This window comes from Uranotaenia lowii, chromosome 3 (assembly GCF_029784155.1).
Source record: "Uranotaenia lowii strain MFRU-FL chromosome 3, ASM2978415v1, whole genome shotgun sequence".
NCBI classification, from domain to species: Eukaryota; Metazoa; Arthropoda; class Insecta; order Diptera; family Culicidae; genus Uranotaenia; species Uranotaenia lowii.
The window spans coordinates 81,622,118-81,641,196 of record NC_073693.1 but is presented as its reverse complement, the minus strand read 5'-3'; the positions used below and the strand labels follow the sequence as shown (position 1 = coordinate 81,641,196).

Here is a 19,079-nt window from a genome sequence, read left to right as displayed (position 1 = left end):
AAAAAATACTCTGACCAAAAATTGAACTTGGATCCCAGGGATTTCAAAATTCAACAAAGTGAGTGGATGCACCTTTGCTAGATTTTGTGATTATAATTTATCGCTTCTAACAATAACATTATTACTTTCAAAAAACATGCTTGTATCCCATATTTACAACGCAGCACACGGTAAAAATAATAAACTCAACGGTAGCTTTTTTGTACGCAACTCGGACAAAAAGTGCAGGGACTCAAAGTTAAGTTTAATGCAATAAACTCAACTTCAAGTTAAGCGTATTTAACTCAACGTGAAGTTAAATGCACTTTACTCAACAGAAAGTTTTTCGGGGTTTTCTCGCCGTTGCGTTAAATCTTGAAATCGAAAAAATAGCGATTTTATTCGGATTTAAAGGCTGAAATAAAAACATTAAAACGGAATTTAAATACAAGTTGTTTATTTTACTGATCCATTATAGCACTATTATGTATAGTATTGCTCCCGGAGACTTAATTCATTTCGGGACCGGACCAGTGTTCTCTTGGGATCGTTATGTAAATGGCAAACGTTTCTGCATCTGTGGATGTTTCCTCCAGGCAAAGCTGCAGCAGAATCACCTGTGCCACAAAGAGGTTCATCTCCGTGAAAAATCCTTGGTCTGGCACAACTAAACCAGCAATTTCCAGGCCAGTTCAAACGGTTGTAACATCAACAAGTTGAATTCATTCGCGAGGGTTAGCGAATTATAGTCGGTGAGCTGTAGCCAAAAGGGGATGTAATCTGCCGGTGGTTGTCTTTTCGCTCTGAGAAAAAAAAACAATAGTATAATAACTCTTACTTTCATGAAAATCGGTAGACTTACCGCTGCACTATTTTCAGCACCGAGCTCGAAATCGTAGCAATAATGATCAACCCAATGCCGCAGGACGTTAAGCAATCGAAACTGAACTGGTATGTATTCTTTCTTGTTGCGTTTCCAGTCCTCCCGTTGGAAATTCTAGTGAAACTTGTCCGTGTCGAGGCCAAGGTCTTCGTCGTTGTTGCTATCGTAAACCAGTGCTGGATTAGGAATATCGAAACACTTTACCAGTAGCTGCAGCAGCTCTTAAGGCAAACAAAACTATCCTCGGGATCTTCAAGGGCCTGCAGCGTCGAAGCCATGCCCGGCCGGATCCATAACTGAGGCGAATTCTCTGCCAACTCTCTACCGGACAGACATAGCAAATCGCTAGCGGTGACCAGCGCCGCAGTAGCAGACCTTTTTCTAATTACAATTGCATTGGCCGCTTCTCCACCAGGCCCTTCGGCGTCGACTATTTCATTCAATTGGACATACCCGGTGTTGGGCTACCTATTACGATCCCTCAGTGTTAATGTTGTGGGAGCACTTTTCCTGTAAATGAAAGGTTTTCAATGTCAGTTTGGAAACAACTGGTTCTTACGGTAAACTACTATAACAAATACCTTGATAGGACCGGTACTCCTTCCAGGAACACTGGGACAGCAATTTGTCTGCTGTTGTAAATTCGTCCGGCTTTTCCTAAGATTTTTGCTAAGTGACATTTACGGAAGTAGGTTCGTAAGGGGCCTTTTGTGCTGTCCAATCGCTGACGTCCGACGGAACCACCATCGTATCGTAGCCGGTAATATGGTGCCGGGAACTGGTGACTAGCTCCTTCCATTGATGATGCAGCAAATGACTCCGAATGGAGGAATGGAACCATCGCTTGAAATGGATGCCCTCCGACGACCGGTAGAGCTGATATAATATGCACTTATAATTTTAACTTGTTTCGGATAGCGATTTTAGGTGAAAAATTTGATTTTCTAGCTTTAATGAAACGCGTCAGAATTTTCCCGAGTTCTGTTTCGGCCGTAAAAAACAAAATGGCTGCTATAAAAGTACTCACGCAAAAGTTTTATTAAAAAATCTTTTGAGTTGCATACAAATTAATAAACAAAAAGTATGCAAGAGAAAGAAAGCATCGAAAAACTCTCGGTTGCGTAAAAATAACTTACTCGGTAAGTTTTCGATATTTTGCGTGCACATTTTTCAACCAAATCTATCATTTTGAAGAAAGCTCAATCAAGAAGATTCATAGGATTTTCCCGTCATCGTTGTCAATCTCATTGAATTAATTCACGCCCCCACACACTCATGATGTATTTATTATTACTTATGTGTTTTGGGAGTTGGAGAGCTATACCTGATAGCTACTCGTCCTTGTAGCCAACCCGAACCGGATTGGGCCCAAGTTTCGGTCAAATGGCAACATCCGGCTCTTTTGACTTCTCCAGGGGGAATAATCCCGTATTCGGTGCCATTTGCTGCTGCTTCTCCGACGATGGACGACGGGTTCCGGCAAGATGGCCTCATATCCGCTGATCCCTGCCAAAAGGATGCTGCCAGGGCAAGAGACTTTAATTAACTTAACACATGACGTGGAAGACACTTGTACCAAAAGTAAGATATATGATGGTAGAAGGGTAGCTGACTGAGTCATGACCCGGTACTCATATACCTCAGTAAAAGTAAGTGATGTTTCATTGCAGTGAGCCGGTTTGGTGCTTTGAAAGTAAATGAAAGCACACTTTTTTCTTCCCTCAAGTGCAAGGGATAATGGTTTACGTGATCTTTCTTCCGGGAATGTGGTGAAATTATCCCGAACTTGTCTGGACCAAAAAAAAAAGAAACCCAAAGAGCTGTCAGAGCTATTTCGGTTCGGGGATAGACTAATTCAAACTTCGAATCGACAACTAAAAACTATTTTTCAAACAAATCTTTAGTATTATCATTTCTCGATTCGAAACCGAAATTATTAAAACCTTTATGGAAACAGTATTTTTCATCTTTGGATTGTGTTTTAATTTTGTCCTAGACTTTATCTCAAAACAAACATTTTTGAATCGTTCCTCGAACCATTGGACAACAATAACTTTTGGTGCAGCTTTTTTCTAGCACAAGAAAAGGAAACGAAGCTGTTTTTGTTCAAATGATTTCTGAGCACTGCCGAAAGGGGAAAACTCTGTGAATGGTGGCTGCTGGTGTAGGTGTATGTGAGCGCTGGAAACCTTCCATCCCGTGTAGGAGGAAGCAATCAACGGAAACAAGGATTTGATTAATTGAAATTGTGGTCCGACAGGTGGAGCAATTTAGATTAGCGATTCAATGAATTATTCGGAAGCACAAATGCACTGCCGTTAGTTAGCTTCTGGGGGTATCGGAATTTTCAATGCATTTTCATTGGAAAAAGCATTGGAACAATTGGCATTGAAAAGGCATTGGAAAGTTTCAGGATTAGCTGATTAGTTACATCTGCTTCGTATTAGATGAGGATTTGGAAGTTTGAGAAGAGTGAATGATCCTTTATTGCATGAATAATCTAAATCTATATAATTGAAAAAAAAAAATTGTCGATGTACTTAACTTACATTAATACCTAAACGAATTTCGAATTTTATGCCAAAAAGGGTTTTTTTTATAGTTTTCTTCTTTTAACACAATAAAAATTAAATAGTTCCTAAGCATAAGAATGGTGAATCAAATAGTAAACCCCTCGATATAAACGGCGAACACGAAATTATTGCGACACATTCAACAGGGCATAACTTTTTTACCATTGGGTAAAAATCAACCGAATTTTGCACACTTTCTCTTTGATGTGTATTGTTTACATGCTGTCAGACTCGAAGTCGTGATTTTCGATTCAACGAAAATGGAGGTGAACCAACGCCAGTCGAGAGAACAAGTTCTTTCCAAACACCTGGAATTTCTTGACCTGTCGCACCGGAAGTTGGGAAAAAATGTTGAACATTCACCATTCAACCGTCTCCAGAGTGTTGAAGCGGTTCCAGGAGCAATTGACGTTGGGCCACGGCAAAGAAGCTGGAAGAAAACCGGCACTGGAGAGCAAAAAGATGGAGGGAAAGGTGAAGCAGATGATCAATCGGCAACAATCGACGACTAAAACTCGAGCACGGAAGCTCTACGAGAAGATGCTGACAAAATATGACTGCTGTGTGATGGACGACGAAACGTATATAAAAGCCGATTCTAAGCAACTTCCGGGGTTGGAGTTTTTTACCGGCAAGAACAAGTTCGATGTGGACGATAAATTTAAGTAGAAGAAAATATCTTGGTTCGCCTCCAAATATCTCGTTTGACAGGTTATCTACTCTTGCGGACTGAGGAGTTAGCGTTACGTGGCAAAGGGCACAGTAATGTCGTTTTCGTTTTCATCTGGTGGCAAACCGGTTGTGCACCAACTGCTGTCATCTTCATATAAAAAAAAAACGCTTTGACAGCACTTGGTGCACAACCGGTGGGCCACCAGGATGAAAATGAATATGGCATAAATGGCGAGATCTACAAATATGAGTGCCTCGAGAAGCGCCTTTAGCTGCTCTTGCAGCAGCATGGTATGAGGCCAACTCTGTCCATTTTGTTCCAAAGGACATGAACCCGCCAAACTGTCCGGAGCTGCGCCCGGTGGAGCAGTACTGGGCAATAATGAAGCGGGAACTTCGGAAGAGCAAGATGACAGTCAAAGATGAGATGGACATGTTAAGAAAATGCAAAAAAAAACTGGTACCGGATGACACTGTAGAGACTTTGACGGAGGGCATCAAGCGAAAACACATTCACTTTTACACTCATGGCTCCATCAATAAGCTTTTCTTATGAATTTTGAAGTAAATATATGTATAAAATTACTGTAACATTTTGGTTTGATTCTAAACGTTATAAGAAAATTGGCATGAGATTTTCGGTATCGGAATAATGTTGTGTTTGCTTTTTAGAAGAACTTTGACGAACTCAAACTAATATACGAGCAGGAATGCCCACGACTGTATTCGAAAAAAAGCAACACTTTCATTTGTGAAAAACTTTTAAACGGATGGATGAAAATTGAAGAAATTTTCAGTAATACTACATAGTAATATCATGTTTACATGTGTAAAATTGTGTGGCGATTGGTCAAGTAGTTTTTGAGATAGCGTCTAAGGAACAAATTCATTGACCAAAATTTTTGGACAGGATCGTGAAAAATCTAGGGAAGCTCCATTGAGAGTCCCGAAAACAGCTAGAATTCAACTATGCGATCAAAATTTATGAGGTAAATCGTTCCAGAAGTCCTAGAAGATCTAACAGTGATCTAAAATTTGAATAAAATTAAAAATTAATAATTCATAAAGGTATGTGAAAAACAGACCAAATATCGTGTCTTCATGATGAAAAATAGCTGTTCACCGATAAAATAAACAAAATACGTTAGCGGGGGGAAATTTAAAAAAAATCGCGAAGGGAATTGACACCTGGCGGATCTCCTGACAGAAATTTTGCATTGAAAAGCCTCGCCTGAATTTTCCAGAGAAGAACGAGAGAAAAAATATATATCTAGTTCTAAATTTGGCTGACGATCTGTGAAAGATGGAAATCAATGAGTGGTACATTACGATTAGCAATTTTTTTTGTTTCGATTAAAGTCGTTTTACCATTATTAAGGCATTCGCGACTTTATAAATTTGGACGATTGGCAAAGTTAATTGCAAAATATACCAAAAACAACTACAAAAGCGACCGTTTTCCTTCCATGGCACTTTCAAAGTTTCCCTAAAGTTAAAACTCTGTTTTGGTTGGATCTGGATTCCTGCCATTAAACGAAAACTGTGATAGAGTGATAAAAAGTTAATAACGTTGGTTTCTCGCAGAAGGTGGACAATCTTGCTCAACTTGTCATAGCTTCGATAAAATTGAAAAATTTTGAGTTATTTTGAAGTTCAAACTCCAGGAAATGAAGAACGTCAACAAATATAGCCTTGGTTTAGAAAAACGGTAGTCCAAAGTGTGCTATATAGATGGCGCATATGTTGCCCAAACATTTTTTTCCAATAAACTTATTCATTAGCCGCTATCTCAAAAACTACTTGACCAATCGCCACAAAACTTCACACATATGAACACTACATTACTAGGTAGTATCATTGAAAATTTCATCGAATTTCATCCATCCGTTCAAAAGTTATTCACAAATGAAACTGTTGCATTTTTTCCAATACAATCTTATAAAGCTCAAAATGCTGGTCAATGTTATGAAAAGTGTCAGCAAAAGAGCTGTTTTTTGCGTATCAAATTAAGTCATTAAAACGACATCGAAATGAAATAAAATTTGCTGGCAGAATCTTGTTTTTTTTTCGGAAATCGGTTGAAAAATGGCAGAGCTATACGATAATGTTTTTTAATACATCCAGATGGCGCACCCTGATTTAGAACCTAAGATTTAAAAATTTCCTCGGCGCCTACGCAAACCGGATAATTTTGTATTCAAATATTCATACAGCAACAGTCAACTACATACATACATTAACATACAAAAGTCTCATCTCCGGCACTCGCAAAAAAAAAATAAATAAATAAAATGAAGATAATCTAATCAGAACACATTAGGGAATAGAACCGGAAAAATTAGCACCACAACCGCTGGAAAACCTTCACTCATGCATATGACTCTTCTACTGACTCCGAATGTGTTGGTTGTTGCCGTTGTTTTTTTTGCCATTTTTATTGAGATAAAAGCACTTTACCTTGATGATAGCATCACCCACAAACAGCTGACCTGTTGCATCCGCCGCCTGGTCCTTGTAGATGCGGGATATCAGAATCGGTAGCTTGTGCTCGGCGCCGCCCTTTATGCTCAACCCTAGTCCACCCACTTTTTGGCGGGTGATTTGCACCATTCGTTCCTGGGAAATAGGAGGAAAAGAATAGAAACGAAGAAAAGACTGTGAGAAAAGTGCTACTGGTTGGGTCTCGAAGTTTTGATACAGTTTTCCTTCTCCCTGCCGGAGGAAAGTGCGTGCACGTTCTACACGCTAGAGAGACTCCCACCAGGAAGGGAAAATCGAGTTCTAAAAGCTTTCACTGTAGAGTGTAATTTCATCAACAACAGATAATTGCATCCCATTCGTTGCTATGGCATAATAAGTGGTTTAAGAACATTGGTTCTGCTGATTGAAAACTATTCTATAACTTATATAGAGGGATGGAAGGTAAAACGGTCACCGTAAGAATATTTTCTAATATCTTGTCAATACGTAATCTTATCCAATATACTTTTTTTTTGAAGAACTATCTAAATAAGCGTTCTGTTTTTAAGAAGAACGATGAAATTTTCGTTTTATTCTTTAATTGTATAATATAGTATTGTTTTGTGTTGTATTGTGTTGTATTGTGTTGTATTGTGTTGTATTGTGTTGTATTGTATTGTATTGTATTGTATTGTATTGTATTGTATTGTATTGTATTGTATTGTATTGTATTGTATTGTATTGTATTGTATTGTATTGCATTGTATTGTATTGTATTGTATTGTATTGTATTGTATTGTATTGTATTGTATTGTATTGTATTGTATTGTATTGTATTGTATTGTATTGTATTGTATTGTATTGTATTGTATTGTATTGTATTGTATTGTATTGTATTGTATTGTATTGTATTGTATTGTATTGTATTGTATTGTATTGTATTGTATTGTATTGTATTGTATTGTATTGTATTGTATTGTATTGTATTGTATTGTATTGTATTGTATTGTATTGTATTGTATTGTATTGTATTGTATTGTATTGTATTGTATTGTATTGTATTGTATTGTATTGTATTGTATTGTATTGTATTGTATTGTATTGTATTGTATTGTATTGTATTGTATTGTATTGTATTGTATTGTATTGTATTGTATTGTATTGTATTGTATTGTATTGTATTGTATTGTATTGTATTGTATTGTATTGTATTGTATTGTATTGTATTGTATTGTATTGTATTGTATTGTATTGTATTGTATTGTATTGTATTGTATTGTATTGTATTGTATTGTATTGTATTGTATTGTATTGTATTGTATTGTATTGTATTGTATTGTATTGTATTGTATTGTATTGTATTGTATTGTATTGTATTGTATTGTATTGTATTGTATTGTATTGTATTGTATTGTATTGTATTGTATTGTATTGTATTGTATTGTATTGTATTGTATTGTATTGTATTGTATTGTATTGTATTGTATTGTATTGTATTGTATTGTATTGTATTGTATTGTATTGTATTGTATTGTATTGTATTGTATTGTATTGTATTGTATTGTATTGTATTGTATTGTATTGTATTGTATTGTATTGTATTGTATTGTATTGTATTGTATTGTATTGTATTGTATTGTGTTGTATTGTGTTGTATCGTGTTGTATTGTGTTGTATTGTGTTGTATTGTGTTGTATTGTGTTGTATTGTGTTGTATTGTGTTGTATTGTGTTGTATTGTGTTGTATTGTGTTGTATTGTATTGTATTGTATTGTATTGTATTGTATTGTATTGTGTTGTATTGTATTGCATTGTATTGTATTGTATTGTATTGTATTGTATTGTATTGTATTGTATTGTATTGTATTGTATTGTATTGTATTGTATTGTATTGTATTGTATTGTATTGTATTGTATTGTATTGTATTGTATTGTATTGTATTGTATTGTATTGTATTGTATTGTATTGTATTGTATTGTATTGTATTGTATTGTATTGTATTGTATTGTATTGTATTGTATTGTATTGTATTGTATTGTATTGTATTGTATTGTATTGTATTGTATTGTATTGTATTGTATTGTATTGTATTGTATTGTATTGTATTGTATTGTATTGTATTGTATTGTATTGTATTGTATTGTATTGTATTGTATTGTATTGTATTGTATTGTATTGTACTAATGATAACTCATCTTCTTGACAGCTTGTTTAACCATGACATTCATTGGAACATAAAAATTTAAAAAAAAAATAATTCGAATAAAGTTGTTTTGACATGTATTTTAATAAGACATTCCTGTTTTCTCACTCAGCTACATTTTACCGGTAAGATTAAGTGGCTGTGGCTCTCGCCGTTAATTAGTATTATTTGAATAAGCAATTGAACAAACGCCATTGATAATTGTGCGCAAATGTTTACTTCTCCCATTCGGCAGCGCGTGCTCAACTGAACCCGACCCCTTGAAAACACAATCATCAAAAGTCAATAGGCATAGGTACTCAGGTTAGCGCGATTAACGACCAGGAAGGTGATGGGATGGCACCCGGCGACACAATGTTGAAATAACGGATCATTAAAATTGCAGGCGAATAATCAAAGTCGGTTTGCTTTTTCGGAAGAATCGCGCAAAGTTGTTAATTTGTGGGGGACGACGAGACGTTGTGTCTCTGAAATTATTGTTATTATTTATGATTCGAAGCAACACGCCTTCGTTGGGCGAACAACGCTCTCTAGGAACATGTACCTAATGTGGCTCACCTCGAATATAGATTTCGTTCTTATAAAACATGGGTACACATTTAATCAGAATCAAATGGCGTGTACCGAAAGGCTACGTGAATTTCACACTTCAAAAGCCTACAGCTGACTGGGAAGCATCCCACGCAGCTTTGTCATTGGAGCAAAAAATGCTTACACTCACTCATATGCTCCAATGAATTTAGATGATTTAGAGAGGCACGTTCGGGGATATGTGACAGCTGGTTGGGTAGAGAGCACTTGCAAAAAAAAAAAAACTTTTTTATGGAGCAAATACATAGCAGAAATACATTTAGAAATTTTACAAATTCTATAACGTCTGCCATTTGTGACACAATAATAAATAGAAGTTATGTTAAATATTTGATTCCTTGAAGGATGCAACACAACTTGAACATCCCTAAAGCAGCTTTCATTCAGTCTTAAAGCCCAACTCGTAGACGATAAATGGCTCACCAGAAGCATATTAGCATTCGCTGATGCTAATAAATTATGCGTACGAAACATGCCAATATTTTCCGCCGCGCAACATCTTGCAGTAATATGCCCGTGACTAGCGACAGAGTCTTTAATAATTTATCTAGGTCGGTTCTGAGAGAAAGTTGAAGTTTTGAAAATGTTTGATAACTTCTGTACAAACATTCAAATATTTTTAGTTTGATTTAAAGGCCGTCACTTTCCCCTCTCCTCGCGATATGAAGATTTTTCTCAATGAAAGTTTTGACTTAGAAAAACTCATTTCAAAGAAAAATTTTTTATTTTTACTTAAATAAGAAAGTAAGTTCTTTTTAACCACAAGCATGACTATTTGAGGCAATGCTAAAAAAATTTTCAAATATTTTAGAATAAAAGTTAGAGATTTAGTTTTCGGTTCAAATCAGATTTATTTTCTACTCTTATAAACACGGTTTAAATTAAAGAGTTTAGTTTGAAACTGTGTTTAAGAAGAATCTCAAATAAAAATAATGTATGTATGTATGTATGTATGTAGTTGAACCCACCAGTGGCTGATAGGTCTTTCGACCCGAGGCAGTACGGGAAGTCTCGATCGCGCATTCAAATACTGTTCATGCTTAACTCATCAACAATAATTGCAGCACTACCAAGGGGTCCGTTACCAATGGCTTGGGACAGGTTTGACTCATCTTACTCCCTTCAAACTGTTCGAAACATATAAAGAATCCTGAAAAGGAGCTTAAGTAGCCTAATCAAGATTCCAAATTTGCCGAAATACTCCGGCTTGCTTGAACCCACAATCCATTGTATATCAGTTTTCCGCTCGTTTGATGCCCTGTCCAACCCCCTACTAATCCCCCTAAATAGAGTTAAGCTATTTTGATTGTAGGAATATAGTAAAACAAAGTCGCATATTTTTAACATCTTACCTCGTACCATTTTAAAAGGATACTAGAACATCTTCAATGAAGGGGTACTTCTCTGTCTCCCTGGATGGCTTCGTGAAATTTTCAATCTTTTAACTGGTTCGCTTCCAGAAAATCCATTTGAATATTGATCATTTCTTCAACTGTACTGATGAATCCATAAAATCCATATGAGTTTTAATCATTTCTTCAATCAAATGATACCTTGAAGAAAATCATAATGGTTATAACTGAATTCTCTGTTATATATATTCTCGAAATACAGTGAAGAGAAATAAAATTTAAAAAATAGGAAAGTTATTTTTTAATAATTTCAAACGTTTCGATAGAATTGAAGTGAAATTTAGTGAAATTTTAACCATTATTTTAACAGTTCGACTACCCCAAAGACCAATTTCTCGGTGAAAATTGAATAAAAAGTTCAAACATAGAGAAAGTTTTATATTTTTGGTTTAAAACAAACTTTGATTTTTTTTAAAACTCAAGCTGAATTTTAGAATGTAAAGCTTAGTTCTTTTAGAAATGGGACACTTTCATTTGCAAATAGCTCGTTAACTAGTTATCGGATATTCAAAATTTTGACAGCATTTTGTTGCCTGTAAAAAGTACTATTCGGCCTATTTTTTTCAAAATTTAAAATTTACGCGTTTTTGAGATATGTACGATGCAAGAGAAAAAGAAAAAAATAATTTTGCACAGTTTCCTTTAAAATTCGTCATTATCAAATTGATAGCTGACAAAACCATTGATTATTCAAAGAATTACTGAGTTTTTGTGGTGGATAAGTATGCAAACACTGTCAATAATGTCCACAAAGTTCAAATCAAGCATTGGAGTGAAGCACATGATCGGCAACAACGGTTAAGGATCATCAAGGAAGTCAAGTCTCATATCAGCATTTTTAATTTTCAATAAACGAAAAACTAAGGGTAGATCGCTGAAATGTCCAACACAATTTTCTCCGATAAGCTGAAAGTGTTGCCTAGTGATGACTCATAGAAATCCAACCTCAAACAACCATTTTTTGATAGTTCCAAAGCTCTTAAGCTGTAAAACCGGTACCGAAAAAAAAACGTTCAAAAATGTGGTCAAAAATAATCAAATTTGTTCATTTCGAAACAACTGTATCCACTAAAATGCTTTCAGTTTCCAGTTTCCAGAGAAGTATTGGACCATAAAGTATCAGAAATTGAAGAAGGAGAGTGAAGCCACCTAAAATATAGATTTTACGAAGTATAAGTTGCAGAAACTGATTAATACCATGACCGAAAAAAGTGTGCGCCGGCCAATGGGAGATACCAAGAATAAAGTAGAAATTTCTTTAACAAAAAACGGTAAATATTTTTTTTCAAATTTTTTCATGAAAGATCATAACATTACCTTCTTTTTCTTCATAGAAAGTATTTGGTTCCAACGAATGGTTTTAGAGATACAGGCATTCGTAACTGTCCCATTTCTAAAAGAACTAAGCTTTATGTATGTCTATCAAAAATCTGGATTTCGTAGAATTGAAAGCTAACTAATTGGCGAAAAAAACATTACAATCATTAGACCAAACCTTCCTAATTTGTTAATAATTGAACAAGAGTTAACCAAATTTAGATCAGAAAAATTTAAATAAAAATAAAAAAGTATAAAATTTATTTTAAGCTCAAAATCAATTTCTCTCAACTGTCTGTCTGTTCTATAAGCTTTTCATTCTTCCAACTTAAAAAAAAATCTTTGAAGTGTCTTAGAATATTCACACAAAATTTAAAGGAAGTTCATAACGAAACATCAATTCAAAAAATCTCTATCGCTCCAGTTCTGCATCATGCAAATCTAAATAAATGAACTAATTCACTTCATTGATCTAGAACCAAAAATTGAAACACCTAAAGAACTCGTTGACAATCTGAGAAGAAGCAGAAGTTAAAGCTAAAGGGAATACTTAGCTTTAAGACTTTCATTGCTGATTTCCAAATGGATTTTGCTTGAAGCTCGAATAATCCTTCGGGTACCTATCGTCCATTTGACCTTTGCTGTAACTAGCTCCCTTGTACCGGTGTACTACAATCTGCTGAGAGGGAGCTTCCTAATCTCCACTGCTCGTTTCTCGCACACTCGATATTCTTCCGCTTGACGACCGACGTGCACTCTTGGAGCGGAAGTCCGTGCCTGATGACTCGGAACAACCCTTGGACAGACATTGCTTGCTCCATTTAATGTCTTCTACACCGACCTGAATAGAATTACTGTCATTCTCCACTGCCGTTGGAAGCATAATTGTCACATGTTACAAAAAGGCAAAGCGAGAAAAACGCAATTAAAGTTTCACCAAAACATTTTGCTGTTATCGCACAGTTTAGCAACTTTTGTTGACTTCAATGCCGTAGATCTCTAAAGTATATTCCTATCATATGAGCCTCGATCAAATTTTTCGAAAATGAACTGTTTTTTCAATGAAAATCCTTGTGTGACATTTATGCCGCGAAATTCTATGAATAGTCGAAAAATGGACGCATATTTGTCACACCACGAACATTTTCTCAGTAGTTGTTTGGTTTGGAATTTCGTGCGTGGCTCTTGTGTTTTATTTGTAAACGGTAGCTTAAATTGAAAAAATCAGGTCTGAATCGGATTATTCGAAAGCGTACATTATTTGGTGACAAACATGAAGTGTTTAACGGGTTCGATCAATAAAAAAGCACGGGGAGCCATTTGCGGCAGCTTACTTACTGTACAGGAAGCAACATTTCTTCAACAAACTGTCATCTGCCGTGCTGAAAATGCCGCAACCGCGAGAGAAGCGATACCAGAAGAGGACAATCAATCCGTTTGAAATGAATACGGTCCTGGAACAAGTTCCGGATGAAGTAACTCTGGCGGCATACTTCGTAAACATTAAAAAACAGACATCTCCGGTATTTTGCGAGGTGCACCAAAATAAAAACTCAAAACGAAACCAAAGAAAAAATGGTCTGCTAAAACCACCGACAATCACTTATGGCCATCCTGGACAATTTTGGATTACAGTTCCACGGCGCCGGAAGAGTAATATTTGACTAATGTTGTGAAAAGGGTTTCGGTTGCATTCACTCTTCCAAGCGCCAGCAACGAACCCGAAGCAGTTTGCAGAGTTTTTCTTGCACATACTGGGATGTCGCGAAAACAGTGACCCTTCCCTCTCTTTATATTTCCATGATCCCCTCGCGACTATCAAGGACACGTATGCCAAGTTTGGTGAAAATCTATTTAGACGTTCCGAAGTTATAATACATTCATTTATTGAGTGTGACAAATATGCGTCCAATCGTCTCAGTGTGACAAATTGACTTTGAATTTTTCTCGAAATTTCTAGAATAAACTTTATGTTTCGACAAAGAATTTCAATAATACGTATCAAATTATCACGATTGGCATCAAAAAGTCAAAAACGTCGAAATGTCACATGTGACAATTATGCGTCCAACGGCAGTCCAGTCGATGAACAGTTTGGAACACAAAACAGAAGTAATAACAAATATTAAATAAAATTTAAATTTTTGGAAACCTTGATTTTTTTTTTCAAATTCAAAAGAAAACATATTTTACTCAATACTGATGTTATGAAATCACTTGGTACATCTTTGTTCCTGAAAATAATCACATTTTCGTAGATGATGGAAAGAATTAGAGAAACATGAGCTATCACAGAACGAAAGAACATAAGCCGTAAATATCATGAATTGTTGTATCTTTTTCGAAAAATTCATGATATTTACGGCTTATGTTCTTTCGTTCTTTGACAGCTCATGTTTCTCTAATTCTTTCCATCATCTACGAAAATGTGATTATTTTCAGGAACAAAGATGTACCAAGTGATTTCATAACATCAGTATTGAGTAAAATATGTTTTCTTTTGAATTTGAAAAAAAAAATCAAGGTTTCCAAAAATTTAAATTTTATTTAATATTTGTTATTACTTCTGTTTTGTGTTCCAAACTGACTCTGATTTAATATAAACTTTATATTTTGAATCTAGAATCAAAACTATGAAACTGCGATCGCATTTAATTTGAATCCTTAATTAAATTCTCACATTACACAGTTCAATCTTGATTATGAAATTGAACTTCGAGCTGAATCTTAATTTTTAAATTTTGATTTAAAATCTGAGTACTGCCTTTTGAACCTGAGTTCGAAATTTGAAATCCAATTTGAAAATTGTTTATGAATTCTCAACCAGAAATCTCTGATTTTAATTCTGAATTGTTGGCTTTAACTGTTAATTCCTTCTACAGGTATTTATTCGAAATTCAACTTGTGAATTTAAAAGAAAATTGCAAATGATGAATGAAACTGTTACAATTTTTTCAGTTCTGGATCACCATGTTGTATCTTTCTTTCGATCCAATTCTGTATAAGAATCAAAAGTAAAAATTTCATGTATGTATGTATGTATGTATGTATCCACCTTGGGTTTGCGGCAGCGCCGCAGTTATGGCCAAAAAAATAACCCACGCGTCCCTCTTGGCTACCACGCAAAACAATCATAGCCACTCATTGAGACTGCAAAGGGAGTAGAATCGTAAGCAGAGGCACTTACGGTATCCAGGGTTATTAGGGTAAAAAGTCTCGAGAAACTATAACTGTATTGTTGACTAACCAAGATAGCATGCAAATTATAATCCCGCCCCCAAGGCTTCCGAAAAAAGAGTGCGCCCTTATTTTACAAAAAGTAATCAAATACTATCTTTTCCTCAGCTATGCCAAATTCCCTTGACATAAATTGAGAAACGTCCAGTATTCGAAACGGGCAACGAGCACATACCGCTACCTGTTCCTTTTGCAAAAGAAGGATACCCTGATGCCCCTAACCCATTCTTTTGATGGAATAAAGATGTACATATATAAAATATAATATTATAATGAAATGTAATAGAACAAAGAAAAATAATATAACATATGATGGTAACAAATGTAATAGGTATAACATAGCATAGCATAATGTATGATAATCAAATATAATAAAACATAATCCATGGAAAATATGTGCCTGCATCTGCGAATATTTTGATAAATTATTTTTCACTAATGATTCGTTATTAAGTAAGTGAATACATTTTCGAATTGAAGAACTCCAAACTCCTGTGCTAAGAACAAATGGCTACCCGAATACGAAAATATTGTAACATGACGGTTCCTGTAGTAGTTATAAAACGTTTAGAAATAGTGTAAAACAACGTTTAGAAAATGATATCTGAAACCATAAAAAACATTGCACTTAACTTGAATTCCAAAACGACGGTCTGTTGAATATGGCGTTAAGTTATGTTACTGTTTAAAACTGTTAAAACCTCTATATGGAGGAACTGTACTACAAACAGTTTAAATAACGTCCAGAAACCGCTCTTGGAAAACGTATTCAGACAACCAAACTGTTAATATAACAGTTTTTCGAAGAGTAATCTTTTATCTAAACAGTAACAGTAATAGTTATCAAACGATTCAAAATAACGTTTTTTCCAACGTTATCCAGAACCGTACGTCAATGGCGGTCTCACACACACACATAGATGGTAATATTTTGGAAATTTTCGGATGTTTCGATATCAATTCCATTTTTTACATTATCTTTATTGAACTTTATTGAACTTACAAACGGTGAGAAATGAAAACCGATTCATATCCATGATGACCTATGATGATTCTTGCAGAAAGATCCTACCCGGCCATGGGCATATCATATGGAAACGCGTAGCTCTGCGCTACGGAATGCTGGGAAGCCATCGTCAACCGGGTGATGAATGAGCGAGGAAGCTGAAATAAATTAATGATCATTAGTCTTTTTTAAACATTTACAAATAATTATGTTACTACTTACGGTAGTTATTTCCGGTAGCTTTCGCAGAACGAAAGAATCAGCCAGTATGAATCCCGATTTCAGAGGGACGAAAAATTGTTGTTGTGTTCTCTTCCAGTTGTGGACAGTGGTGCCGACTAGACCGATTATTCAAAATTGTACCGATATGAAATTAATATGTGATAGTAAAAAAAGATTTATTAAGCTTTGATGTTTCTAAGTCGTCTTTTTGCATGCATGCTACACACCAAATTTGTAATTGCTGGTTGTTTCTTTATAACATGCATTATTTTCAACGACAATTAAACTAAAATTGAAACTAAGTCCATGGACCGTAAAGAAACTACCATAATTATCTTGCATAATGAGCGTTGTTAAAAGCATCTTGTAAGGCCGATGACATAGTGAGAGCGATTTGGAGAACGAGATCATAATGCGATTTGGAGCGGTGGAACAAATTGGCATCTCCTTCGTCGCATTTAATGTCAGGTTTAAGTAATTCACATACATTTCCCTCAAATGTGGTGCAAACGCGTGCACTATGTCATCGGCCTAGCCAGCAGATCGTGGCCTAGAGGATAGCATCCTTGTCTTCTAAGCCATAACGTTCATGAGATCGAAACCCGGTCGTGACATAACCTGGCACACAAAGTATGATGAAGGTTGGCGGTTTTAGCATTAGTGAAACGCTAGCCGGGTATACCTTGGAATTGTACGCCTCAATGATGCAGCACATGCATGTGGATGGATCTTTTCAAGGGAACTTAGATTGCACTTGGAGATCCTACCTAGTTATGTGTGTGCTCGTAGTGCTACCGGTAAACAACTGCAACTTCAACCAAAAGTGCATGGGTGTCAAGTAGCATAGCAAAGTAAAAATAGTAACGCAGGGTAAACCACAATAGATCAACTAAATGGTCGCAGTGGACTCTCTGCCCAACAAGAAAAAAAATGTCATCGGCCTAAATCAAGAGCTGAACTTTGTTTAGTATAATGATAGTAGAAAAAATTAAATTCTTTTCATAATTGTGTACTGATTTTAAACAAAACCAACTGGCATCTCTGACCGGGCATTTCGTTCATTTTGACGTGCGAGTATGACAAGTATGACAGAAGGGATGAACGGTTTGTTTAACGGTTCCAGTTCAGTTTTACGATTAAAGAAAAATTGAAGCAAATCGCTCATATCATTCTATCACCTTTTCAGATACCATCGAACATGTTTACATGAACGTTCTTATTTCGTTTTGTTATCGTTGGCGAAGTAAAGTTTAAAAGAACAGCTACGTTTACAGATCCAATCACTATTTCTGAAACCGTAGATGTATCGTAGAGACTGTTTGAGATATGGTTTTTTAGTATGCGGGTAGTGAATATCCTAATTATGATTCTACAGATAATGCAATTAATATAATGTAAAACATAAATTAAAAATAAACAATACACACTACGAAGACTGGAAACTGAAAATGCAAATGATTGAAATAATGAATTTTGTAGATGGGTAATAAATGAAAAGATAATATAGCACAAAAATAATAATGATAAAAAATGATTATAATATAAAAACTAAGAATACTAAGAATCGTGATTCGTGGACATTTTGACTCCATCTTGAAAAGTTTTATGGAACGATCTGTAAAAAGGTTTTTAAATGATTAATTTCAAATATATTTATATAAGTTCCTGTAGAGTATAGCAAAAAAATAAATAAATTGAAGTCTCGGGATGCTACAGTTACTACAACACTATCAGAACGGAATAAAATTTAAAAATCATATACTATACTAATACTTATGAATTAATTAAACGAAAATAAATCAGATAGATTAGAAAACTAGAAGAGAATACATAATAAAACAATTGCATAAATATTTAGATATGGAAATAAACAATCACGAAGATGATTTTCTGAAAAAGGAAAAAGAATTATTGTATTGCAATTGACATCAACAGCAGCCTGAAATGAAAATAACACTATTGACAGTTTTCATAAAATCTGAATAAATTTCTGAAAATCATCAAGTAAATTTAGTAAATAGCCTGAAAGAAAATTTGAGGTTCCAGAAAATATTTCCCTATATAGGGCATAACGGAAACATTAAGGAAAACTTCATTTTAACTATACTAAACAGCCTCGATATGCGAGTTCTACAAGTTTGACGTGCTTAGAGGATCATTGTCTTTGCCTATCTCACTGGAAATTCAAAGGGTAAACAATAACGCTGAAAAATGCATTCTGAATTAGTTAAATAAGATTGTATGTCTATTTTTTTTTTAAATGTGTTAAATTAAGTAAATAGTTTTGTAATGATTGTAAAATAATTAAGCTATCTATCATTTATATTTAAAAAAAAAATGTATAAAGCATAACAATCTTTGATGATGCTCATTAGCATTCAATTTAATATCCATTCATGCATTATGGGTCCTTTAAGTCGAACATAATGGCGGAGTGATAGAACTATACTTCTGTAAGTATAAGACTTAATGGATACAATGTATTCATAATTTTGAAAGACTAAACAAAAAAAAAACATTATT

General features: G+C 34.9%; 1 protein-coding gene across 1 annotated transcript in view; it reads right to left on the bottom strand.

Annotated features, from left to right (window-relative positions):
- LOC129757451 (gamma-1-syntrophin) overlaps positions 1-19,079 on the bottom strand; it is a 246,880-nt gene that overhangs the window by 46,799 nt on the left and 181,002 nt on the right. Inside the window, exon 4 of the mRNA XM_055754684.1 lies at positions 6,565-6,723. Within this exon, the coding sequence (XP_055610659.1) occupies positions 6,565-6,723 (159 nt within the window). The remainder of the gene's footprint in view (positions 1-6,564; positions 6,724-19,079) is intronic.